At 37.9% G+C, this 25375-nt stretch overlaps 3 protein-coding genes across 6 annotated transcripts in view; all 3 read left to right on the plus strand.

Moving 5' to 3' along the window:
- The window catches only part of LOC108109974 (pneumococcal serine-rich repeat protein), a 34986-nt gene extending 30195 nt beyond the window's left edge, over window positions 1-4791 (plus strand). For 2 of the 3 annotated variants that reach the window (XM_017218794.2, XM_041818850.1), the window contains one exon: window positions 246-4790. The gene's annotated coding sequence lies outside the window, so the exon portion shown is untranslated. Of the gene's footprint in view, window positions 1-245 lie in introns of all 3 variants that reach the window. The other variant, XM_017218795.2, reaches the window with a different exon arrangement.
- Window positions 4792-11095: 6304 nt separating this feature from the next.
- On the plus strand, window positions 11096-12821 carry LOC108109922. The gene is made up of 3 exons (XM_017218723.1): window positions 11096-11249; window positions 11469-11812; window positions 11891-12821. Exons 1-3 carry the CDS (start codon window positions 11096-11098, stop codon window positions 12344-12346), a joined length of 954 nt encoding a protein of 317 aa, XP_017074212.1. The 3' UTR covers window positions 12347-12821.
- A 7355-nt stretch (window positions 12822-20176) lies between these two features.
- LOC108110006 lies at window positions 20177-23932 on the plus strand. Of its 2 annotated transcripts, none has more exons than XM_017218844.2 (4): window positions 20177-20550; window positions 21516-21994; window positions 22085-22234; window positions 22384-23932. In XM_017218844.2, exons 1-4 carry the CDS (start codon window positions 20544-20546, stop codon window positions 23110-23112), a joined length of 1365 nt encoding a protein of 454 aa, XP_017074333.1. In that variant the 5' UTR covers window positions 20177-20543; the 3' UTR covers window positions 23113-23932. The 2 variants fall into 2 exon arrangements, with proteins under 2 accessions (XP_017074333.1, XP_017074334.1); XM_017218845.2 differs by having other exon boundaries at window positions 20177-20548; window positions 21519-21994.
- Window positions 23933-25375: the final 1443 nt, after the last annotated feature.

The raw sequence follows: 25375 nt of genomic DNA on the forward strand, positions 1-25375 counted from the left end.
ATTTTATGGATATTACCTTTGTTTATTTTTGATTTTACCCTGGAATTTTCATTCTTCATTTCCCATTGGCTTGTGGAAGTTGTTTTACACCATACCCTGAAAAGTAGGCAATGTTTATTTTGTAGTTTGTAGCTTTTTCCCCTGAACTTTCCTTAGGCTTCTCCAAAAATCCTTTAAGTATTCATCAAACAGCAAACTAAACACCTTAAGCCTAACAATGTTATATCATCTATTTCCGTTTTTAGCCCGCTACTTGCACCTCTGAGATCCAAAAATCCTTATCGAAAATCGAAAACCGAAAACGAAAAACAAAGTTGGAGGCTTACACAACCCAGTGAACAATAAGCACAGCAGCAGCATCAGCATCAGCATCAGCATAAGCATCAGCCATCAGCAGTAATCACCATTGAAATCATCACATAACATAGAAGCAAGAGCTTAATGACAGATTAAAAGCACAGCAAAAGTCTTCCTTTTGTTTCGTAAAAGGAGAGATGCAGCAAATAATACAACAAAATCAATAATATAATCGCAGGCACTTACATAACTCGCAAACAATGCAATAATAATAATTGACAGCAAAGGCTTCACACACACACACACACACAAACACACTTACACATACACAGCCATTAAACACTTAAGGAAAAAAAAGAAAACAAAAAGAAAAGAGCAGACTTCTGATCTAAAACTGGTAACTGAATGAGAAATTAGAACTGCAATGCAAACCGTATACCTAGTAATGGAACAATAACAGACCCGAAGCTATCGTTACCTGAACAGTTTAAACAGATTGAGATATATATATTCGTACATACATTAACTCGTCTATATATATATATATATAGCAACAATAAGAGAGCACAAAATGATGGATCAAATGGAGAAATAAGTACTTATCACAGCAACAGTGCACAGTGACCTACATAGATGGCCTACAAAACAGAAGAAAAAGAAAAACCCCGCAAAACCCCGAAAGAAAACCCCGAAAAACCGATTAATGGTGAATATTAAGAGTACAAGAGAGCAACTTTTTAACGGTACAAGTAACTTAATGCATAACGGTAAGTGCGAGATGTTGAAGATGGTAAATAAACGAAAACGATAAGCGATAAACAGTGATCGATAGGCAGTTAGTTAAGCGATAAACGATAGAGATTAAGGCAACGCTGCAGGGGGAGTCAGGAAAATATGGAATCAGACATCAGGAAACGATGACACAACACCTCACCCCATCGGGCTGGACCTCATATAAAGCTAAAAGATATATATATATTCTCATACATTTGCATAACATTTGTAAAAGACAAAGACGAAGACGAAGACGAAGACAAAGACGAAGAAGAAAAAGATAAAGGAAGCACAAAAAAAAAGAAAGAAGTAAGAAGGGCAGAGAATATACAAATATTTTTCTACGTGCAGAGCAATTTAAGCGGGTCTCTCTCGGTAAAGGAGTAAATCCCGGGTTAAAAAAAGTAAAACGACGGACTTGTTGAGGCATTGCCGATATGGCAAATGAAACTACCTATATATGGAGTATTTTCATCTTGTTTTTTGTTGTTTTTTTTTTGGTGCCCCAGCATATATATATTGGCACATATCAAAGTGAATCAGTATCAGATACACACGAGACATATGTACAATTTTGTGGCAAGGCCAGGCGGTCTTTAAAATATCAGAAAAGTCGCAAACAATCGTTTAAATCAGAGAGATGATGTTGCCACAACCATATCAATACAACACACCCACACACACACACATAATCAGCACATCTATGTGCCTGGAAAAACACACATACATACTCGTTTATCTATGGAGAATAAGAAGTAAATGTCTACAGACTCAAGAGTTTTAATCAATGTAAACCACACAATAAATGTAATTTGTATGTACAATCTGAGCTTACTCGAGGCGGCAAAAATCACCAAAAAATCTCAAATCACAAAAATAACAACAACAACAATAACAAACAACAAATGCCAAACTAAAACCGAGTCGAGCTGAAAATTCAATTGAAAAATCGAATATAAATTAATGTTCGCGTTGAATATTTAATGTTAAACGTAAAATAATACGCAAAAAAAAAGCAGAAATGCAAAAAAGCAGAAAAGCAGAAAAGCTGAAAATCTGAAAAGTAGCAAGTAGAAGCAGATGGGGGAGAGGAGTAGAAGGAGGAGGAGTTTACCCAGGAAGAAGTTTGAAAATCAATTAACGAAGAAATTCAAATTGGAAATTCGCAATTGCAAAAATTGGCAAACAGAGAGAGGGGGGCGGGCGGGCGCTATAGAAACAGACAGTGAGAGATAGCCAAACAGACAGATAGATAGCGAAAGAAAGAAAGAGAGAGAGAGAAGGATGGACGGACAAACAAACAAACAAACAATCAGTCAATATTGCAATCAATCAAGTGCGTTTCTATATATGCGGCATTTGGTTTTGTCAATTTGTCAATTTTGATCAAAGGCAATCCCCAATGGCGTTGTAAATATAGGGATTTGGATTGGACTGCAGTGTAGTTAAATAACTACTAAATATATAATATATATATATAATAAACAAACACACACACACATACACACATATAGATATATATATACAATAACCATATTGAGTATGTTTAACAATTAACCCATCTATCAAAGATTGTATTCTATCTCAATGTGCCCGAAGAAAGAAAAAATGTGTTTTTTTTAGACTTCGATTTCGCGTGTCTCAAGGAGGAGTAACCAAACCAAAGTTAACTTTCACTTTCAGTGTGTTATATAAGATAATACCTAAATACTGATCTAAACATATATATATATCTATATATATATATATATGAATATACAATATATAAAAACTATTTACAAGTGCAATCCTTCTTGGTTGCAGCTAACTAAAGTTGTCCACGTTTTGCTCATCATCCTAACTGTTGTTCTATAACGTTGCTATTACCAAACTATACAAATACTATATACTATATACTATATACTATATACTATATACTATATATATACTATATAACAATAAATGTGTACAAAAACAAAAACCAAAAAAAAAGGAAAAGTTTGAGAGATCTAAGATCCTGAAGATCTTCTCCAAACATGCATCCCGCTTAGTAAGAAGGCCAAAGCAACTCTCAAGTTCTATTTGTCCTATTTTTGATAGTTATATATATATATACGAAATATATATATATATGTATACAAAACACCCGAATACTATATATATATATATATAAATGGATGCAATTTTTTTCGATTGATTTAGCATTGAATGTGCATAGATTTATGACTAACATACAGAGACAGACATATTCGTGTATATGTATGTGTAACTATAAAGATAATAATGCATCCAAGTACACCCTTTAAAGATAACCAATCAGCGGATAAAATGAAAATTTACTTTTAATCCAAGAAAAGAAAACCCTTAAACCGCTGATTAAAGACCCAAAAAAGAACAAAGAAAGAAAGAAAAGGGTTATCATTGTCATTGTCATTTGTTGTTGACGTTGTTTGATGTCGTGCAATTGTAATTTACCGTTGTTCAATTGTTGTTAATGTTTAACCACATGTATGTTTGTGTGTATGTATGTAAGACCTAAGGCTACATACAAGCAAGCGGTTACCACCGACTACAGTACTTTAGTAGTGTTAACTGGCGCCCAACGTAATATTATATATATATATCTATATCTATATACCCACATCTCTCTTAGTGTGTGGTATTCAAGATCATAGCGATATATATACTAAATATATATATCCTATGTATAAACTACGATTTGAGCGATCTACATATATAACATATATGATTTCAATCTCTAATCTTTACAAATATTTTTTTTCGGGCTTTTTACTGGGCTGACAGCACCGCACCCAGAGGGGAAAAGTGGGCAAAACTACGCATAATCTAGTGAGTAATGAGGATAAAAGAAGAAAAAGAAAGTTGGCTTAGAGAATGGCACGTAATATATATATACAAAGCTAAGATATATATCTATGTAAATAACGGAAGGAATACGTTTGTACATAATTATGCGTATGCTAGCAAGGTGGGGGGGATAGCAAGCAAAGAAGTAGTAGTTGTTTTTTTTTTTAATTATTACTAAAAAAAAGAAGAAGAAGAAAGAAAGAAAAAAGCCAAAATCCAAATGCAACCGAATGTAAAACAATCAATTGATGACACATAATGTAAAACGAAAACAAATTGTAAAACCAAAAAAACAATACAACTTAAAATTGCAAGTAGACGAGAACGAGAATCATACAGTACTCATATATATATATATATAACTTAATATATATATATATATACCTCGTACATAGGTATGCACTTTATAAGGCACGTCGTCGCCCAGGCGAGGAAGAAGTACGATGGAAGGACTAAGTTGAGAATGTGTGCACCAGGCGAGTGTACTTTACCACACATACAATACCCAATATACAGCTAAATATACACCCATATACATCTATATATACATATGGAATATATATATATATATATACGGAAATAAATAGTTTATGTGTACAGATTGCTGACGCTTTCATTTCAAGCAAGGGTAAGGGAGGGAGTCCTGGTCTTGGGTTACCTACCAACCCAAGCCCATGATTAATGGCAGCGCGAAAGGAGTAGCCAGCCTGCCGCAGGGGGGAACGCGGAAATACTGCCAAGTGCAACCAGCTGATGATACACCAACGAGGCACGAGTCTTGCCCAGCGGCAGCCAGTCATAAATCAAACATCCATCCATCCGTTCATCCCAGCCCAAAAACTCAAACCCAAACCCAAGCCGAAACTCACCTCATCTCAGCTCGTGGCGCCTCCAAGTATGCAACGCAAATTCGGCAGGATGAATATCTGCCTGGCCAGGTGGATAAGGCAAGGGCTGGGGCATGTTGGTGACGACAACGAAGGGCAGTAGAGAACCGACAAGAGGCATTAAATGTTAATGCGCTTTATGCAACGCTTGACTGGCCAAACAGCCAGCGGGGTCCCCACATCAGCATTTGCCATTCGGCCCTCCCTTCGCCAAGTGGTTCGGGTATTTGGTAGCCATGGTTCATCGGAGATTCGAATACCCTGTAAAGGTAAAATAATTTATTAGTTGATTATTGAATTAATGGCTACTATGTTTAATTAGCTTTTAAAACAAAAAGAAAATTTAACTTATTTTCAAAATATTTCTTATATTTTTAAGTTAATTAAGAAAAAACTCCCATAAACTCTTATCAAAACTTAATTTGCTATTCAAAATGAAAAATAAAATACCTTTCAGTCATTGCTAATACCGAATCAAAGGCCTTTAAAATTTCTACAAATGCTTTCCACTTTTTTCCAAATGAGATTTTATTTTCCCTGTCGATTCGGCATGAGCCCTGTGCACAGGGAAACCTATGCCTTCCAGGTGGGTTTTGGTGGATGGCTTTGTTGGGTGGTCATAGGGTGGTTAGTGGGTAATGGCTTTGAGCTGCAGAAGCCTACTAGCCAAGGTTGGCCGCATGTCAAGCGTGAAATTCGAAAGCTGCATACGGATGGTTGGTGATGGAAGAGTAGGCGGACTAGCAGGTAACAAAGGCTGGGCCACAACTGTTGCTGGCTAATCAGCTATACGGCATCCATTGTCATCGCATTGTTGCCACGGGTGACATGCAATTATGCACAAAGGGCCAAACCATATTTGCCTGCCTAATTACCCATAATGCGAAGGGCAAATAGAATGGACCAGATTGTAAGTGTGCTATTGAAAGGTTATTTTTGTAGATTATTTTGATTTTTTGCATAATATTATTTTGGCTTTTAAATAGCTAGACTTATGAATATATTTTTCCCCTTTTTTTCAATTTATTATAAAAACCTTCCTTAGCTTAGTTTAAAACCTCTTACGGCTTAGCCAAGTCTCCAACATTCATGGTCTTAGCTTAGACACAGACCTGCTAACAGTGATGTCCCTAAAAAGTTGATACATTATAAGGCTATTTTGATTGATTGGCCAAAAAAAAAAGAGCTATTTGATGTCATGGAACTTTAGTTAAACAATAAATAAGATCATTTGCATAGAGATCATTATCATTTAAGATATTTCCAGCTATTTGGAATAACCTAAGCATACATACCCATAAGAATGACTTCCTATCCGTGAGAACTTCAGTAAACAATAGATTTTCGAGAATGAACTTTTCTGTATCTGAATGGAGAATGCAGTTTACATTAGTCAAATAAACCGCTGTTCCTCAGCTGCGACCCATCGCTGCCTTTTCAGCTCTTCCAGCCGTCGATTCTCTGTTCGGTTTGCCTCAGTTTAGTTTCATCATTCGACCTCGCCGGTATTGCTGCTCCGTGTTTCTTTTTTTCGATTTCCTTCTTTTTCTTTAATTAAGCCCTTACCTGTTTGTAGGCAATCCAAAAAAAAAAAAGAAAAAAAGAGTGTTAGGGGATTTTTCGTGAATTTCTTTTCGGTTCGTAATTAACGTGGGTTTAACTGCACGCCTGTGCGGCAATATCATTATTAGCGTGACGCTCGTCACCCGTCACAGCTGTGTCCAACATCGGGAAGGTGAGTAAACACAATACGAATGTGAAAACGACTTCAAAGATCGCAAATAGCCATAAAAACATGGGTGTTAGACCAAGAGAGTACAGGCGCATGTGTAAGCAGCAAACATCTGAGAAAAAGAGAGATAAGAAGAGAGAGTAAGATATAGCAGCAAAGGGCATTCTAGTTTATGTTAGCCAGCGCAACGTGATTTCGATTACATTCTGATCTCATTTTTATGATTTCTGATCTGTAATGAGAAAAGTGGGGAAATTTTAAAGAGTTTTCATTGGAAAATTGAGGTAATTTCAACAATAATTATCTTTGTTTATGATTAAAAAATGTATAGGAAATTGCTTATTAATCTTTAACTTAAAAAATGAAGAGAAAAAGTTTGATCATATTATTATCATACCATTTAAAATTTTTGGTTTCGAGCACACAGAGATGAATGTTTCTGGGAATGCCCCAAAGCCAAGATGGTTTGTTTGCCAGTCCAATTCTTGCAGAATCCCACAAATAAATCAAGTCAACAAAAGAATGTCGGAGAAAGAGTAGGAGGGGCAGACAGACATGTGAAATAGCAGCATCTCCCGGGGTAAAATCTCTAGAAAGAAGAACTTGTTTTTGGGAAGCGACTGTTGGTAAAGAAGCCGGAAAGCAGGCCGCGTATATTTACCCAGCTTTTGAAAAGCTTTCATGCCAAAAGCTTCTCGTCCAAGCATTGCCTACTTTTGCTAGCCAGTGGAGTACATTAGCGGAGGGAAAATCAAAGCTTGCATATTTTTCCAAATCGTTTATGACCTTGCAATAATGATATCCCTTTATATTACTTATTTTTTTTAGCTCTCCATCGACGTGTGGAATATACAACGACATCGCGTGACCTACAAAACTGAGGTAAGAATTTTAAATTAAGTTTGTGTTTGTTTAAAATCCATTTCTACGTATACTTAATATGGAGTATACTTAATATGGAGTATACTTAATATGGAGTATACTTAATATGGAGTATACTTAATATTGCGTATACTTAATATTGCGTATACTTAATAAGGCGTATACTTAATATTGCGTATACTTACTATATCGTATACTTACTATGTCGTATACTTACTATGGCGTATACTTACTATGGCGTATACGTACTATGGCGTATACTTAATAAGTCGTATACTTAATATGCCCAGTTAAGTTAATAAGGTAACAAGGTAACAGGAACCAAGTTCAGGGAACCCCAGTGCGTCACATCTCGCACCTCGATGACTTGTGGAAGAGGGCCCACTGCCAATGGCAGTGCCAAAAATAGCCACTTCTCTCATCCAGTAAGATCCGAGCCCCTTGTCATTGTTAGTGTTGGTGTTGTTGTTGTTGTCAAGAGCTAGGCGATACTACATTTGCCCAAGTGCTTCCCACAGCGCTCCATTCATAATATAATGCGGTGGGCAAACAAGTGAGTGTATGTGCTCCGATACCCATGTCCAAGATACGACCCGAGATCCCCACCGCATCCGACATTCGATCCAAAAACCGTTTCGGCCTGAATGGGAGATGACGCGTCGCATCGGCTGATGAAGAGTTAGCCCAGCTAGCTTGGAAAGCTAGAGAGCTGCTTCTAAACACTAAAGTAAATACGGAGCAATATAAGCGGCATTCGGTGATTTACCCATCGATAATCGAGTCGGTCAGAGTGTCTGTGGTCAGTTCGGCCCACACCCCAAATGACAGGTGACGACGATGACAATTCAATCTAAAAGCTAATGTTTACGGGTATTTCCTCATAGGCAATTCTGGATTCTGGTATTTACGTCATCGACCCATTAACAATCAATCGGTCAAGGCCGATCAGCTATATAAGGACATAATTCTTAGACACCCTGACGCACTTACCATGCAACTTAATCTGAGGTGTGGACTTTCCAAGAGAGCATGGTGTATCGGAAAATCATATAAATTATCTGGAATTTAGTACAATGGGAATTCGCACGATAAAAACAAGGGAATTTCTTTGTATTAAATCAATTATAAAATTGTTGAGTCGTTGCCTTTTTAAATCTTACCATAAACTGCCAGCAAACAAGAAAGTTTAGCTGCTAGTACGGAGTCTGGAGATATTGAATATCGAATAAGTTAAAGTTACCAATCAACGATTGTTAAGCCAACAGAAGAGCAATGAAAAGATCTTAAGAATCTGGAACTGACTTAACTTCTCAACTTTCAGTTAGAAAAAAACCAGCAGAAGAGCTATGTTTTATCTATGAAAATCTCTTAAGATGTTTTCCTAACAAAGTTTGCACAGAAATCACCGACAGATTCTAGTTGTTACACATCCTTGTTTATTTTTAAAAACAAACAGTAACCAACAGCCAACGGAAGATCTACCCCTGCACGCTTATTATAGCTCCTGAAACCGGATTTATTTATAACATACAATATACCCGGGCACACTCGATCCCGCATAGCCTGATAAGGGCGAACGTTCACACAACGTCATCTTTGGTCTGGCTTGCAACTAGAGATCGCATTGCCTTTTAGCATCCCCAGAGTTTCTTATATGCGAGATATAAAAGCTGATCGATATTTCCGCTGCTGTAATATGTGATATATATATACATATTCCTCGTAGTTATATATATAGTTGGTATTTTTATGTATATTTACTATTGAGTACAAAGTACAACGATGTACGTACGTCACTGTGGAAGCACTCATCAATGGAATGGTCATTTCTAAATGGGGATCGGCAAACAGGAACGACAGATAGCGGATCTCCCTCGAACTGGCTGACGTTGCAAAGTTTACTAAGGTCGAGATTAGTGCGTGGCCAAAGTTAGCACCTCGTCGAGTGCGATAATTAGCAGTCAACACAAAAACCTGGTTAAGCAGAACATAAGAAAGAAAATAAAAGAAAAGAAAAGGAAAAAGATTTATTAATAATTTTACTGGGCTATTGCAAAAATCTAGGCTGGCAACAAGGCTGGAAAAGAGGGGGGAAAAAAAAAGTGGGAGAAAAAAACCCATTCAATATACTGCAGCAGCTAAATTCCGGAAACATATGGCCATTATGGATCTGCCCAGGGTAATTGGGTAAAAACAGCATACTGAAAATTTGCCCCAGCTCTTAAAACGGAAGTTCGCATAAATTGGAAACTCCGAAAGCATTCGGAGCAAACTCTGTTGGGATTTGCAAAGGCAAACACAGTTCCCATGAGGATCTTTCGGGTAGAAAGCTACTCATTCCTCGTACGTAAGCTGGCTGTAGAAAACCATCGTCAGAGAGCCGCCAATTCCCTAGATGAGTAACTTTACTTGGCCCTTAATTTTGTGTGGGTTCTTATTAAGAGTGTGTATGTAAGTTAGCATAGAAGAGACAGCCAGTCTAGTGGTGTCTCTTATACTAACTCTAACTGACACTGGCATGGCTTGGCTGAAGTCCATTTGGCCGAGACTTCAGTTCCATTCAAAACGCGCACGTGCCAAGCGAACGATCGGAAATGCCTACGGAAAGACGAGTCATTCCCAAGGCAAATTGCATTCGGATCAGTAATCAACGGCAGTTAACTAAATCATACTGAACTAAGACGAATTTGGCATATAAACTATATGGTTTATGGTGATCCGATCAGAGATATATATATATCATTATCAAATCAAAGTGTCTATATCTTTATCTAACTGGATTACAAATCAAATCAAATTCTGGCTTAAACCCAAAACCAAAAACCAAAAACCAACTACAAGAACACTTTCCCAAGAACTAAATAGTCTGCTTAACTTAGTGTAGGGTACAAGAATTCAATGTGACATCCGTTTTGGGCCATGAAGCGTGTGTGCATAAATTTCCATCGAAAGGCAGAGGTGGAAGAAAAGGAGAAGCCGGTGTAAAGACGAAGGCAACTCACTTTCCGCAAGACAGGAAGAAAACAAACTGGCAAAAGGGGAATATATACCTATTCCCAGTCTGAGTCAGATTTAGACTTAATTTAACAACTGATCGAAAATCTCTAACACTTCTCATTTCCTATATACGAAACAAAAACAAAACAAAAACTTCGTTTTCTAATGAAATTCGGCTGAGCACGCGTCAAAATGGCTCATTGTGATTGGCTCGACCAAGCGTTGTCGTCATTAACGATCGTTCGCTGATGCTGCTGCCCGGCTAAGTTTCACTGTTGTTGTTGTTATTATTATTTATTTCTGTTACCGCCCGACAGTCTCCGATACGACACACTTGTCGCAAGCAAGCAAGTACTGCTTTCGTACTTGTATGCGTAAAGCAAAAAGTAAGCTCGGCCACGCGCTTCGCCGCTCGTGCGGCTTCGGCTACTGATATCGTTGGATGGCGGTCCGGTTACTATTTAAATGGCTTGGCGTGTGCCCCAACTCCTCATTAACCGTAAGATCTCGCAGAGCCCAGACGCCAGCTCTTAAGCAAAAACTAAAAATCTAAAAAATAAACTTAAAAGGCTTAAAACCTTAAAACCTTAAAACCTTAAAAGGCTTAAAACCTTAAAACCTTAAAACCTTAAAACCTCAAATCAAAACTTAAGATCGCGAGTGCTAAGATCAATATAAAATGGCCAACAACAACAACACTACTTTTACCATTACAAATCCCAGTGAAATCTTCGATTCGTTATCCTTGGAGCGATTACAGCAACAGTGTCCTCCGGCTATAAAGTCCTGCTCGAAACAACAGCCAAATATCAGCGTCAGCTTTGGCCGATTGTGTAAGTGTCTTCCTCAAATCTTCTTGCCTCTGAATCATGTCCGCGATAAAGCTCACCGATATCTTGGTATATATCTCAATGTTTTGTCTGTGTCATCGGTTGGCAAACAGGGCAGAGCTCACTGTTAAGAAACTTAATCCAAAAGGAAGTTTAGTTTATCTAATGATTTACTCTTAACAATAAAACTAATTTTTTCTTATTTCTCAACTTACATTTTAGCTCCGAGTAAGTGCTGGCTTTTGGGCATCCTGCTGGTACTCACCATTGCCAGTAGCTGGCCAACGGAAACGTCTGCCGCTCCACGCAAAGCTCGAGGAATACACCTGATCTATCCGCGACGTAGCCAAAACCAAAATCAAAATCAAATTCAAAATCATAACCATCATCATCACCAGCATCAGAGATCGATAAAGGCCAATATCGTGCCATTGCTAACAAATCAATCGAAGGATCAGAAAAGCTGTTCAGCAATCGAAATGACGGCCAATGCCACAGCTCTTCAGGTGGCTCACGAGGTGGCCTATAATACACGTGAAGCTGTCCTTTGCCTGACCAAAGAATGGGTAAGTTAATTAATAAGAAAGTGTTTTCAAAACAGATTTACTAAGATTTACCTTTCTTTTTTTCTTCCTTTCAAATAGCTGAAGAACGTAAAGAAAACCACACTGAGTGGTATCATTAAGGCATATTCCTTGCACACCATGGCCGTCAAGCATCCGTTGCAATCGGAAGTGGAAAAGGTTGTGTTCGATGAATCAACGGAAACTTTTGTCTATGATGGCCCCGTTGGCAGTATCGAGGATGAGGTGCCCAAGATTATTGATAGCGTTCTGGTTTTGGAGGCCCTCTTCGAGAAGATTAACTTCCAGGATATGGCATTGAAATGCTATTTCGGTGTCTTCACGCAATTCTTTCATCACAATATCCATGAAGCTCTAAGTGTGGCCGACATGAAGATTCCCTGCAATCCAGGACAGTCCGAGTACAATGAAAATTACATAATGCCAGAGTTTGGTGCTGCCATGGAAACCATTAAGGTATTCACCATTCTCGAGCACAAGTACAACCAACTGCTGAACCGATCGCTGCAAGAGTAAGAGTTAGTCAGTCAGTCAGTCAGTCAGCTGGTCGAAAGGATAGTCCGATGTTCCAGTTGCAACATAGCCATACCAAAAATGAAAACGCCTCCGATGATGATGATGTAAATGATGATGATGATGATGATACGCACTGTAATCTCAAGCTGCTATGTATGAGGCTAACACCTCGTATTCGTATATCCAAACTCCTAATTGGATCTGCCTTAGACCCTATTATTTATTATAACTTATTGCCCCTTAAAAAAACACACACACACACCACCACCACCCAACCCCCATTCGTATTTATATATCGCTTTCGCATCCTATTTATATACATATCACCATACTCCCACACACACACACATTCACCGCCTCGCAGGCTCGATAACTTATGAAAACTATTACTTAAGTGTATTTTTTTTTAATATATATACTATTATATTATGATTATTAATAAATTATAAACTGAATATGCGCATTAACTGAAAGGTTTAGCTTTGCTTTTTGGGGGATATATATTTATGATACCCTCCTAATGCTTGAGATATATCTTTTTCCTAAACTAAATCTATCAAAGATCTTAAAGATACTTTAACTAAAAAGGCGAAAACACCCCTTAAACCTTTAAAAACCCTTAAAAAATATCTTGAAATCTTATCAAATTCTTCATTTTTATTTCCCTTACTTCCTTTCCTCCCCAAAAATCACTGAATGATCGCTCATAGTTTATGATCCCAATTACCCCACCTACATGTCGGAAATACTAGAGATTCCATTTTCGTTTGGACTCGTCATCTATCTTCCCTGACCCACCCCATCATCATCATCACCATCATCGGACCGTTTATAGCCCGTGGCCGGGGCACGTTCCGTTAGATATATATCGCTATATAGACGAGGTTTTTTTCACTCATTCGCTCGCTCGTTCGCTTGCCGTGGGTTTTGAGAAAACCCCAAGTACCAAGTACTTGGTGACTCATGGACCATTAGGCTAAATATCGGGCAAACGCCGCATGATCTCTGCGTGTCAGGTTATATATCTAAATATCTATATATATATATATAGATATATATACTTAAGGTATTGTATTGCCTTCGAGGAGGTTTTTTACCGTTGCCACTTGGCTGGCTTCCCGCTTCGAGGGTAATCGGATCGGCTGGCCAGGAGCGATCAAAAATGGTGGAGCTGCTACTGCCTGGGATTCGGACTCGGCATTGGCATTGACATTGGTCTTGGTCTTAGGGTTGGGGTTGGGGTATTTGGCTTCCAAAGCAGCAAGGCCAGCTTTAAGTTATAGCTGAAAAATCCCAAAGAATTGAGTCAGCGGCAGCAGCAGCAGAAGCAGCAGCAGAGACTGCAGCAGCAGCAGCAGCAGCAGCAGCAATCGCATCAGCCTTGCAGCAGCAGCGGCAGTCGCAACAGAGCGGTATGAGTTTATGAATGAAAATCTAAATCCATACAACTTTCCGCCTGACAACCTGTTATCGCTCGCCGTCGTCGTCGTCGTTGTCGTCGTTGTCGCTCTCTCGCAGCCCTCTTGCTTGCTCTCTCTGTCGTTACGGACGGCCAGCGGCAACCTGTTGCCATCGCTTGGCCTGCCCGGACTCTCTTCCACTCGAAACCATTCTCTCGCTATGTTGCTCTTTTGGAGCGTCTTGGCGGCCCAGCCATTGGCCGCAATGCTTCGTAACCGCTCGTCTTTGGAGTGACGCTCAGCAAACGGCGGACCAATCATCGACGGTTCATAACCATATACTAACACTTATAACGATGTGGATACACACATACTAAAGTGTTGGTGCCACGCCCTCGCAGGCGCCCTTTTTTAACACCGCAAATGGCTAAAAAAAAAGAACAAATTTCATTAAAAAACCACAAAGATAAAAGAGCAAACTTTGGGTATTCATTAAGTTTCCTTTGGCCTTTCCTTTCATTTGTTTCTAGAAGACCAATAAATCCGTTTTACTGCTTTGGAAAAATGTTGGAAAATTCTGAAATGATTGTTTGTTAAAATCAAATAATTAACTATATCATATATAAACTATATCATTAGGTGCAGAAAGGGAAGTTAGTTGATTAAGTAAACCAGAAAAAAAAGAGTCAAAATCATGACTTGACCTACTTTGTTGGTAGTCTTTCAAGTGCAAATACAAAATTCACACATACCTAATATAAACCTAACTTATACTTACTTAACTCATGGTTATAGAGGTTTAGTTAAATGATTTTAGTTCTAGTACCTTTACTAGTAATTAATAAGTAAAGCCACACCTTAAGACATTTGTCTTTTGAAAATTGTCATAAATATTATTTTTAATATATATTTATAGAAAATTTTGTACGGATAAAACTGGATAAGTTATTTTGATACCCTTGCAGAGGGTATTATAATTTTGGTCAGTTTGTAATGCAGTGAAGGAGACGTTTCCGACCCCATAAAGTATATACATATGTATATTCTTGATCAGTATCAATAGGGGAGTCGATATAGCCAAGTCCGTCTGTCCGTCTGTTTCAACACTGTCTATATCCTATAGCTCCCATAGGAACAATATAGTGAAAACTGTATTTTAATCCTTTTTGCTATTCTAGTCAAATTTTCATTCGTAAAATCCGCAAGGGTATTAAAACTTTAGCTTGCCGAAGTTAGCTTCCGTCCTCGTTAAGCTCTAATATTTGTTAAATGGTTTTTAAGAGCATGAGAATACAATTTATATTAATTAAACTTAAACACAAGTTCCACCCTATTTTCAACTCCCTATTTAATAGATTAGTTAATAGTTTAGTTCTAAAAATAAGCTTATTTATAAGATTATGCAATAATTTCTAAGAAATTGTAGTTTTTAACTTGAAAAGAATTTTTGATTAGTCAAATAGAAACTTTCGTGATTAAGATATCAAAATAAATTAGTAAAACTTAGCGGATTTTAAATAAATAATCAAATTTTTGCTATTTTATAATTGGGATATATGTATATATTATATTAGTATTTAAGTTTTTAAGTCGTTTAATATATTGCTTTTAAATTCCAAAAAATGTATTCTAACTTAGTGGTGTAGATTAATTTTACAACGTAAAACCTTGTTAGGAATGATATTTTTGCCAAGAATTTGTAAAAAGTTTAAACTAAAACTTGTTTCTAAGTAAAATAAAATATCAGAAATTAAGTTATTTTACCAATAAAATACTTTAAAATGACTTTAAAATCTTGAAAATATTATTAAAGAGTATTAGCTAAGAAAAACTTAAATAAAAACTTTAATTTAACTTTACTTTAACTTTATAAATTAAGCAAAAGTAATACATCGCCTTAAAAGGTTTATTTTAGAAGCAACGTATTAACCTAAATCAAGCCAAGAAGTTAGTAAAAGTGTTTAAGAACTGAGGCTGCTCCCTTTTGAAACTCAAAAATAAGAAAATAAATAAGAGATTAATACCAGATTTTTGGTTTTTAAGCTAACTTGCCAGACTAATTTCAGCTTAAATGATTAAGTTATAAAGTATAAACTAAGATAAGTACTTTCCTTTAGATGTTTCTTCTTCAATCTTCATCTTTCCTGATCAATTACCAACTCCAACTCCAATCCAGCCATCCATCTGATATGTCCAAAAACCAAACATCAAAGGATTAGACACCGTTCCAAGGATGTTCCTCCAATCAAGCCATAACGAATGCCAATTGCAACGGCAATTTGAGGATCCGATGAGCAGCGGAAATAAACAAATAAACAAGCAAATAAATAAACAAACAAACCGACAAAGAAGCCAGGAAATCGACTAACTAACCGTTTAAGTTACCGTTTCGGATGTGAGAATTGCAGTTGCAGTTGCAGTTGCAGTTGCTGTTAAGATCCATGATAAAGCGACCGATTTTACGCATAATCAAAAGGGATCAAAACAACGGAGAATCCAGTTGAGAATTGAGAATTGAGTTGAGAAACTCACACCTCCACACCCACGAAAACAGAGGAGGAGGATAGGAAGGATACTGGTTAGGTAGTCCGATCGGATCAGGTCCTTGTCCGAAAGGGACAGGAGCTAAGCAGCGTGTAATGACGGATACGTTCACCTTGGTATCTCTATCTCTATCTGGTATGGTATAGTATGGTACATGCATCTCTTGGTTAACCTTCTTGGCCGAGGTCGAGGCTGTGTGGCAATTAAAGCGTATCCTTAGGCATTCGATACGCCGCTAAAAAATTACACCATGACAGGACACAATGCATTCAGACAGGGACCGAAGGACCTCACAGGACAGCTCAATTTTGTAGCAAAATATTTTTGTTGTCCAGAACGAATTGCCAAAGTAAAACAGAAAGTCCACTACATTGGCAAAGGTGCCACTGGGGGCAATGTACATACATACATAGAGGGCGGGGGGTTTTTCTTGCCACCACCCGCTGGGCATCCTGTGTGTGTGTGTACCGACAGCAGCAGCAGGAGCTCATCAATGCAATAATCGTGTCCATCTATCTATATAGTATAGGTCCTGGATGAAGCTGTTGCTTCGCTGGGTGCGAATTGTCTATGTTTCGTTTCTGTTTTTGTGCCATGCCGCCGCCCTGTCCATTTCCCAAAGGAGAGTAGAGTAGAGGCTTGCAACAAAAGGTGTGCGCTGCCACTGCCTTGATATATGTGCCAGAGTCTACCCTCTCTGTGGGTTGTGGGTCTTGTCAGTCCTGCTAGTCCTGCGAATCTAGCCTCGCGGCGAAATCAAGGCGAGTGGCCCCGCTGAGCAACACGGCTGCTTCCTGCAGCAACTGCTTCATGCTGCCCGTTGCACGCTGCACTTACGGTTAGACGCAAGGACATGCCATCGATTGTCCTTTCTTCTGTGTGTGTGTGTGTTGTCTTTGGCCCGCTATCTAACCATCTACAGCTGTTTTCCTCGACCTCTGCCCATAACAATGAGGCCATAATTTCGTGCGCTGCCCACAAAAACAAATCCTGGCAAAACTCTCGATTTAATTAGGCCGTCAATTGTGCAAGCCCTCGCAAGGGAGGGAGGCGGGGGGGTGGTCTGTAGGTTTGTTAAGTGTTGACCACCAGGCCATCAGGGCCAAGGGGGGATTGCCTACGTTAGGTAGCTGGAGTTGGTAGTTGACTGTTGGCCAGGTATGTTATTGGTCCACTGGGCGGTCTTTGTATAGAGGTTTACGGGGAGGTAAAGGGGAAGTTGGGCGAGAAAGTCAAATGCTAGCAGCGGGAAACTGTTTTTATAGGAACTGAAATGAAAAATATTATTAAAAAAAATATTAAAGATAATATTTTGGTTATATAAGAAGATAATATGTTAAGAAGTTAGTCAGTTATCCAGGCATTAAGTTAAGTTATTAAATAAACCAAGTTAAGCTAAGTTACTGTCACCAAATTGAGGTTTCTTTTTTCTAAATATGTTAATATTAAAAATATGTTGTTAGTCCAACTATTAGGTTAAACATTGTATGTTAAGCTTAAGTTGTTAAACTAAAAATAAATAAAAAAATATGTTTTTAAAGTTTACGTTTGATTTCGTATATGCAAAATTTATAAAAATATTTTAAGACAGCTTTTCTATGATTTGGTAATGCAAACCTTCTTAATAGTTTCTATATTTAATATTAATATTTAAATATTTAATAATTATTAAGATTTAAAAATCAGAAGGCATTCTTTGCTTGTTAGTTAACAAATTTTTTAAGTACTTTTCGTTTTAATATATTTTATATATTTATATTTATATACTTTAGACTTTAGTTGGTTTTTCTTGACTTCAGAACGTAAGTCATAATACTGGTATTTCTCCTTCTTCTATGAAGTTAAAATTTAATTACTATTTCAGATAGATAGTTAGATTGAAGTACAGTAAAACTCATCAAGAAAGTTAAAGCTAATTTTTGATAATTTTTTGCTAATTTTTTGTAATATTTATCAATTTTAATTTATATTTTTTATTTAATGACCAAAAATAAATTTACTTTTGCTAGATTGACTTTTAAAATATATATAAAATGTTTATTTATTTATTAATATTTTATGAATATGTTTATTAATATTATTTATTAATATTTTATATTATTTATTTATAATATTTTGATTTATTTATTATTTATGAATATTTTATGAGTATAGTTTATTAATTTTTTTATTAATATTATTTATTATTATTATTTTATATTATTTATTTATAATATTTTGAATTATTTATTATTTTTTTGATTTATTTAATATTTATGATTATTTTATTAATATTATTTATTAATATTTTATATTATTGATTAATATTTTATATTATTTTATCTTTTATAATACTTATTATTATTTTATATTATTTATTAATATTTTATATTATTTATTATTATTTTATATTATTTATTAATATTTTATATTATTTATTTATAATATTTTAATTTATTTATTTTTTTATTAAAAAATTTGCATTCTTTCTTACATTTTGGTAGGTTATATTATATACCAGCTTAAGGCCTTTACTCGCTATTTTTAAATTGTCTCAAAATATTCATGAAATTTAATTAAAATTACACGAAAATATATTTTAATTTTAATTACACGAAAATTTTGAGACAATTTAGCTAAAGCCACTACAGGTCTTAACCCCTAAGCTAGTATATAATGTAAACCACCAAAATGTAAAGAAAACTTCTTATTATCAACATTTCTGTTTTCATAAGACAGATTTAAAGTTGTTAATAAAGTGCTTATTTTGTCTACTTAATTTATATTTGATAAGCTTCATTAAGTAAGCCTAAGTAGTCTTAAAAGAGTTAAGAAAAAAAGCACTTTCAAGACATGATTTGTTAACTAACAAAAAAGATTAATAAAAGGCAATAAAAAGGTAAAAAATATTATAAGAAATCTTTAAAATTCTCAGCCAAACCAAAAGAAAACTCACTATTGGCTTCCTTTTCCACTTCTCCATTTGATTTTCCCACCAACAAGCCACTTTCCAATCCAGAGCCTTCTCGAATCGCGATCTTACCTGGCTTAGCAAAGCAGCCAGAGCTAAGTTGGTCGTTCATTTCCGTTGATCACTTTCTGCGCTGATTTGAATGTCAGGACTTTTTTGGTTTTGCGGAGGGGTGAGCAAGCAGCTCAAGGTCATCTATCCGACAGGGACAGCAATAAAGAAGGGCAGCTAGCCCAGCAGCAAGAGTGTGACAGAGCCAGGTAGGCAAGCGCCTTTATGGGGGCCACCAGGTAGCCACTCTCTCTCTCTATCTCTCTGGGCACCGAAAGAGAGTGGCCGTCTTCAGTCTTTTATTTTGAGTGAGTGACGCGGATTGGGCAAGTGGGAAAATCGAGTTGCAATGGCGACCGGGCCAAGATCAGCCCTGGTTAGCAGGAGCAAGAGGGATGGCGTGAGGGCAGCCGGTTGGCAGGCTCAACATACACACACACACTCGCATACCTATGCAAGCCAGGTAGGTAAACACATACATATACCATATAAATGCAGGTGACCTGCCTCCAGAGGATACCCAACGATCGAGAGCGTGAACGGGACAGCCTGCCATTCTTCGGCTGCGATCGGGATCGGTCTTCTTCTTCTGGCTCGGACCATGGCGTACCGCTCGGCAATCGTTGTTGGCGGCAGCGACGCTGGCAGAGGCCAGGCACAGGCCCAGGCCAGGCCAGGCCAGGCCAAGCCGCTCAGGCTGAGCGCCGCCTCAGTTTTCCATTTCAGTTTCGGTTTCGGCCTTTTGCCGCTGCTGCTCATCGGGTCGGTAACGCTGCTCTGGTATCTGGTATCCGCAGCCGCTGCTGCCACAGCCGCAGCCTCTCAGCGAAGAAAGCTGGTCAAATCCAGTGCGACTTTGGGCTCAGTTCGGTTTCACACTCGGACGCGAGCAGAAGTGTCCGCGAATCAGTCCAAAAAAAATTGAAAAAATTTTTAAATCAAGAAAACACAGAAACAGAAACAGAAAGCAATACACCAAAGCCCCCAACACCAAGAACTACAAAACGTCGCTGTCTCTCAATCTGAATCTCAAATCTATATAGAAAATATATATACAATTTTTTTTTGCAAGTGCTGTTGTTGTTGTGTTGTTGCAAGTGATCTAAAATTCTGTATATAAAAGGAAAATCAAATTGAAAATTAAACCAGAAAAGGAACCTATTTGGATTAACCTAAAGGAACTTTGGAAGATCAACACTCAAGCAACGAGGATCCTTTTGAGGATCCTGGCCGTATTCACTTTTCAACTATAATGCGGTGTGTGTATTATTTTTAATTTAAATAGAAACTTAAAAGCAAAAGCAAGTGGAGAGTGGAGAAAGGATATGCCTATAGAAAGGATATTTAATCCCATTCTCCGCTCTTCATTTATGACCAAAAAAATGAGCGATCAACGATCTGCAGCTTAGAAAAAGAAAGAAAGTTTCTTGGAAAACTATTTCCCTCAGATAGTAAACCATATTTTCTCAACAAATCAGTTAGGAAACAAAAAATCATAAAGTAGCCTTAAAGAAAATCAAAAAATCAACAAAAAAAAAGCAGCTACAAATTTTTAAAATTTTTTTAAAACCAATTTTAAGGCCAATATCCGCTAACCGAGCATCCTTTCAACGTTCTATCAAAACAATCTTCAGTATTCGCTCAGGCTACTCTCGAGTTAATTGTCTAAATTATAAAGTTTTCCCCGTCCCTTACATAATACACATAACTCGCCCTGGAAAAGACAAAAAAAAAAAAAGAACAACGAAAAGCGACCAAAAAAAAAAAACAGCAAAATAAACGCAAAGAAAATGTTGAAAAAAGCTAACAAAATTGTACAGACTGTTGTCCGGTTGCAGTTGCATTCGCATTGAAGGAACCCATCCATCCACTCCTCCTGTTAATCTAATCTCACAAAAAGTCTATACATATATATATATATATCTATATAAGGAGTCTTGAATATAGTCCAAGAAATTGTCTTTAAGAATCTCGAGTCCCAGGATAAAGGATTATTGATCGTTGATCGTCTCGCGTTGATGCTGAGATCTTTGCTTAGTTGAAATTATTTTTGCATTCTCAATACTCATTGTGTGTCTTTCTTTCTCTCTCTTTGTCTTTCTTTCTCTCTTTCTTCTCTTTCCATTTCTTTCCCCCTAAAAAAAATCCCTTGCCCCTATCTTATCCACTTTGTCCTATATATCTCACCTTCCTGGATACGGATCTTGGCGACCTACGGAAACAGCAGTTGGTTGGCAGTGCGCTGCGACCACAGCTAAAGGCAGCATCACGGCAACCGGCAACGGAAACGGAAACGCCAGCGGCAACGGTAGAGGAAGTGGCTATCATGCGGCGATGGCTCGTCCGCTGCTCCTGCTCCTGCCCGCCATCCTTCTCCTTCATATCATCGCCTATCTACCACACACGGTCCATGCCCGCAGCACAACCAGCAGCGGTGGCCTTACGGTGATCGATACCGATCGATTACGTATACGCACCACCTCCAGTACGGCATCATCGAATCAAAATCAAAATCAAAATCAAAATCAGCCAGCGATCCCCTCCAGCTCCAGTCCGCGTAAGCGTCATCGGAAAAGGAATAGCAATTGGATCGATTATCGGAATTTTGATGAGAATACAACGGCCTTGGAGTGGGCCAATCCCTGTGGCGGCAACTATCATCCCTCCGCGGGTGATCGCTTCAATCGCCAGCGTCCCAGGCAGGTGAGTTTATCAGCTCGAGTGTTTTGCCCCTTTTGATTAGTTAGATAATCTTTATCTTTTCTTCTCTTTTCTTTTTATGATCTTTTTTAGAGCTTCAATCAGCTGAAGCGCCATGCCTTTAGGGAGTACCGCAGCCTAAACAGTAGCCAGGACTCGGCCATCGATATCCGCAACATGACCATGTGGTCGCTTCATACCCACAACTACAAGTTCCTGCCCAAGCTCAAGCCCAATTCAACGGTAAGTTTTCCGAGTTATATAACTGAAAAAGAAAAGGATAATATTTTTATTTAGTTTTTATCTAATTTTGTAAAGAAAGTTAAACTCCTAACATAAACTTACCTAACATTTTCTCTCTTTTTCCTGTTCTTTTTTTTCCTAACTCACAGATTGCCCTGAAGCGCTGGTACCGCAACATGCAAACGTACGTGGCCAGCTTTGCGTATTTGAGGCGCCAGCAGATCCGCTGGGATCAGCGTTCCATTACCCGCGAGTCGAGCACCGCCCGCGAACTGCGCGAACTGCTCCTGAGCTCGCGTCGCATCCTCTGTGAACTGGAGACGGCCGTCAACCAAACGCAGAGTCCGCGTCAGAAGCAGCGGCGCAGTGGTGCGGCAGTTGTTGCCGTTCCTTCAACTGCCACAAGCGGCGGTTCTACCAATCAGCTGCCACAGATATCGCGACTGGAGATGAACAAGCGTCTGAAGCTGCGCTCCAAGACGGTCTCGGGCTCGGAATCGGGATCTAGTGCATCCATACCGGCCGGTGAAGCGGATTCGATTGATATGCGTTTCGTGAAGCATCATTATTATGACTTCCTGCGTACCATGTACCAGCTGCTGAGGCGCGATGGCAAACGGGTGAAGGTTAGCCGCCCGAAGAAGTCCCATCATCACAGGAAGCACAAGAACAAGAAGAGCCAGCAGAAGAAGCAGCAACAGTTGGCCGCCGAGCAGCTGGAGAAACGCTGGCGGAGTTCTACTATGAATGGCAAGGAGTTCAATGAAGTGTCCAAGCCAGTGGCTGGTGGCTCCTTGGTGGCTTCAGGTGGTGCTAATGGCGGTGGCAGACGTGGCAAGCGCCAGTCGAAGCAACGCAGCAGCGTGCAGCGCACGTGAAATTGCAGTTTCATGAATCATAATTCCCCGCCCCCACCCTCTCATCAACCCTCTATTTCTCATCATTCCCCTTTTAATTCTCTATTAATTTTCCCTTAGGACACGCCCCTTTTAATCCCCGTCCCCACCCATTCACCTTAATTTAACCGTTTATCGATCGATCGTAGCTTAAGTAAATTATTTGATTGCCAGCACCGCCGACTCTCTTCTCACTTTCATTGCAAGTATTAAGAAAGAAAAAAATAACATTCCGTATTTATTGAAGGAGAAAGAAGAAAGAAGAAAGTAGAAGTTATAGATTTTAGTCTATATACTATATATTATATAGGATAAAGAACAGTTTATAAACCCCAAACCAACCGCAGTTGCCGTTCTAGTCACATAAGAGCAACCGCCCATTATCCTAGCACCCACTGGAAAGTATTATTTAAAAAAAAAAACATTTCTTTTTACAAAAAAATCCAAACTATGTGACCCCCCACATCCCATCCCCCTTAGTATGCTAAGCTAAAAAGAAATCAAATCCATCTTAACCATAACCATCCCTAGACTAAGCCTAGTTCTTAAGGCCCACCAACACACTCTTTTTTTTTTCTTAGGCTAACTTTGTGTTTTGACATCTGTGATATAGTGCTTGACTAGTTCGTATTTAACCTAATTGTACATATATATTATATATATATATAGATAAAGATATAGCTATATAGTAAGGAAGGAAGTGTGGCTGCATCTGACATGCCTTCGTAGAACTAAGCTCGCCCTTAGAAATCGATTTTCGTATTTATAGACAAGACAGATTTATGACTAAGCCAGCAGCGAAATAAAGCGAACAAATAAATTGAATTCAAATTGAAAATAAAATTATTAATTGGTTTTTTTAATATTTTGGGTTGGGAAAAGAAAGTTTGCTTTGAAAAAGAGTCCAAAATGAAGGCAGCAGCAAGTGGTTGCTTTTTGTATCTTTTTTTGGAATAAAAGAAGTTGAGAGCTATCTTAGGGGTAGAAAATCCACCTTGGATTCATTTCATTAGTCAGCAAAGATAGTTTTTTTAATTTTATATAGAACTGATGATAAAGGTTTCTGTATATATGCCTGATAAGTCTTTTTGATGGAATATCAAAAGTTATCTTCCTGCCAAGAGGATTTAAGTTTTAGCAAGACTAAAAAGTTGTTAACTCAAAATTAAATCCTAAGACTAGACTTCTAAGAAAATCCTTAAAAAAATGAAAGAAAATTCATGACTATTTGGTTAAATGAAAGATAAGTATTAAGTTTAATATTATTTTATAAAAATGTATCAAAAGAATCTCCAAAATATATTTAATAATCGTCCTAAAACTCCGCTTTATGGCATTTCGTTTCTTTACGTTTTTCTTTCCCTACAAGTCATAACTTTAAGTAACTTTTATCTTTCGATTATACTTCTATAAATCCCCATAATTAATAATATTTAAAATCAACTTACTATATAGCATAAACCCTTTAAGTTTCCCCCACTAACTCTATTCCCTTGACATACTTTTCCAGAAAAACTTATCTGCGTTGCCCCTTCTCCGAAGACCCATCTTTATGGCTACTCCATGGCTTATGGGTTTTTATGATCTCCAGCGGCGTCAAACTATTAGCACACCATGACCAGCTTCCAGTTTCCCCTCATTATCCCCTTTCCAATACCAATCCCCACCCCTCCCCCATCCCACCTGTAACCGTACCTAAACCAAACCAATGAATGGACGACTGCGATCAATGAAATACTCAATGAAAGTTTCCGCCAAGTGCTGGATCATAACTATAAAGCTGATGATCGCTGATCAACGATCATTATCATCAGTGATCAGTGTTCAGTGTTAGCCTGTGGGATCAAAGGGCAGATGAGCTGCCGCTTATCCTCAGTGTTAACTAAAACATGGCTAAACACTTGTCTTGGCCAATATCCATGAGGCATACTGGTTTTTGTTTTAAGCGGATTTAGGCAAATTTACTTTATAATGCCTTGGCTTATTGCCAAGCTCCGTTTAGGGCGCTTAGTGGCAACTTATGGCCAAAGACCAGCCGGATTATTAACGCTCAAAGGAACGGAAGTAGTCTATCCTTAAGTGTCCTGAATATATATATCTATATATATAGAAAGAGAGAGAGAAGACAACTGTCTGGTGTTGACATGCAAATGGATTAGCACGAGACGTTGAGCGAAAACATTTTCTGGATTTCTGGCATTATAATGCCGGCTAAGCCGTTTATTGATTGCAATCGATCGAAAAG

This window comes from Drosophila eugracilis, unplaced genomic scaffold (assembly GCF_018153835.1).
Source record: "Drosophila eugracilis isolate 14026-0451.02 unplaced genomic scaffold, ASM1815383v1 contig_394, whole genome shotgun sequence".
In the NCBI taxonomy this organism is placed as follows: domain Eukaryota; kingdom Metazoa; phylum Arthropoda; class Insecta; order Diptera; family Drosophilidae; genus Drosophila; species Drosophila eugracilis.

Coding starts and splice junctions, on each gene's coding strand:
- LOC108109922 (XM_017218723.1), top strand. CDS start 11,096: ATGGCCAACAACAACAACACTACTTTTACCATTACAAATCCCAGTGAA. Junction 11,250..11,468: donor CGTCAGCTTTGGCCGATTGT/GTAAGTGTCTTC, acceptor CTTACATTTTAG/CTCCGAGTAAGTGCTGGCTT. Junction 11,813..11,890: donor TTTGCCTGACCAAAGAATGG/GTAAGTTAATTA, acceptor CCTTTCAAATAG/CTGAAGAACGTAAAGAAAAC.
- LOC108110006 (XM_017218844.2), top strand. Junction 21,995..22,084: donor ATCGCCAGCGTCCCAGGCAG/GTGAGTTTATCA, acceptor GATCTTTTTTAG/AGCTTCAATCAGCTGAAGCG. Junction 22,235..22,383: donor AGCTCAAGCCCAATTCAACG/GTAAGTTTTCCG, acceptor CCTAACTCACAG/ATTGCCCTGAAGCGCTGGTA.